Raw genomic sequence first — 1,287 nt, forward strand, 5'->3', positions numbered from 1 at the left:
GCCTGTGTTGATGCCAGACTGCACTGGCTTCCCCTCTCGGATCCAGGACAGTGAGATCTTCTTGGGACTGAAGCCTGTGGCCTGGCAGATGAGCTTGGAGGTCCGCTTGCTGGTGTCTGAGAAGGACTCTCGGGATGGGACATACACATTCACATTGGGGGACTTCTCTTCCACGGGCGCTGTGGTGAAGACATAGAGTTTAAGGGATATCTAGCTTGGGAAGCCATGTCCCTGTGCTGCCCACCGAGAAATGGGAGCCTGCTCCGTCTTACCTTGATAGGCCACCTGTACTTCCTTGTTGCCTTGGGGATGTGTGGCTGCACACACCAGGTACTCATCAGAGCTCTGGAGGACATCTTCAGAAGGAAGAAGCAACTGAGAACTGGCCAAATATGTTCCCTCCTGCATGACGGATGGGAAGGCCTTCCATTTCTGGGAGTTGACGCCAGTGTTGTTCTTGTATCTCCAGCTGAAGGTGATGGAGCTGGGCAGGAAGTCACGTGCAAGGCAACCCATGGCCACCGTGTTTTGCTCGGGCAGGATGCTTCCACAGGAGACAAGTGGGAAGAGGTTTGGAGCTGAGGGGTTTGCTGAAGACCCCAAAGGGGACAAAAGAGAAAGGGGAAAAGGTGAGACTTTTTTTTTTTTAATGTAAGTGAACCCAGTCCTTTTCTATCCCCCACGTCGATCTCTGTGCTTCCCTGTCCTGGCCAGCCATGGCCAACAGGAGGGCCTGTGTACTTCTCCATCCTGGGAAATCTTGCTCGGGATATATGAGAAGGAGGTGGCACTGTCTGTTGAGGCAGAGTGGCATGGGAATTTCTGCCAGGATTCATCACAGGGCCCCCGTCCCCACCGTTAGTCCTTGGCTGGGAGTGTTGCCCTGGCACCCAGCCAGAAGAGAAGGTATGCGCCTCACCTCAGAAATTGGACCCCAGTCAGGCCTCTCGGTTTCCCTTTCCAGACATTTAGCAGTGCTAAACCGGACCACAAGCAGCAGCCAGCAAAGGGAGAGCCATGCTATCTCAGTTGAGATCGAGCCCACCTGGACTCTCTTTGTGCAGGCACTTCCCAGTTTGTAGGGATCTCATGAGCCCCAGAAAGGTCAGTATAGTAGTGATATCCAAGATAGTGCAGCACAACCAGCTCCATTCACATTGGGCCCGTGTGGCCCAGACTAGTTCAATAGAACTCCAAAGCACCTCAACTGGCTCCTTTTACCAGCTCTGATCATCCCAGTAAAGCTGTGTTGGACCCAGCTCAGCTCATTTAAGTTACCTCAATTCA

General features: G+C 53.1%; 1 gene segment (V, D, J or C); it reads right to left on the bottom strand.

Annotated features, from left to right (window-relative positions):
- The window catches only part of LOC123521712, an 11,712-nt gene that overhangs the window by 2,955 nt on the left and 7,470 nt on the right, over nt 1-1,287 (bottom strand). Inside the window, 2 exon segments of the C gene segment in view lie at nt 4-179; nt 273-590. Of these exon segments, the coding sequence occupies nt 4-179; nt 273-590 (494 nt within the window).

Source organism: Echinops telfairi, unplaced genomic scaffold (assembly GCF_000313985.2).
Source record: "Echinops telfairi isolate 266 unplaced genomic scaffold, ASM31398v2 ScPeMD7_43;HRSCAF=161, whole genome shotgun sequence".
NCBI lineage: Eukaryota > Metazoa > Chordata > Mammalia > Afrosoricida > Tenrecidae > Echinops > Echinops telfairi.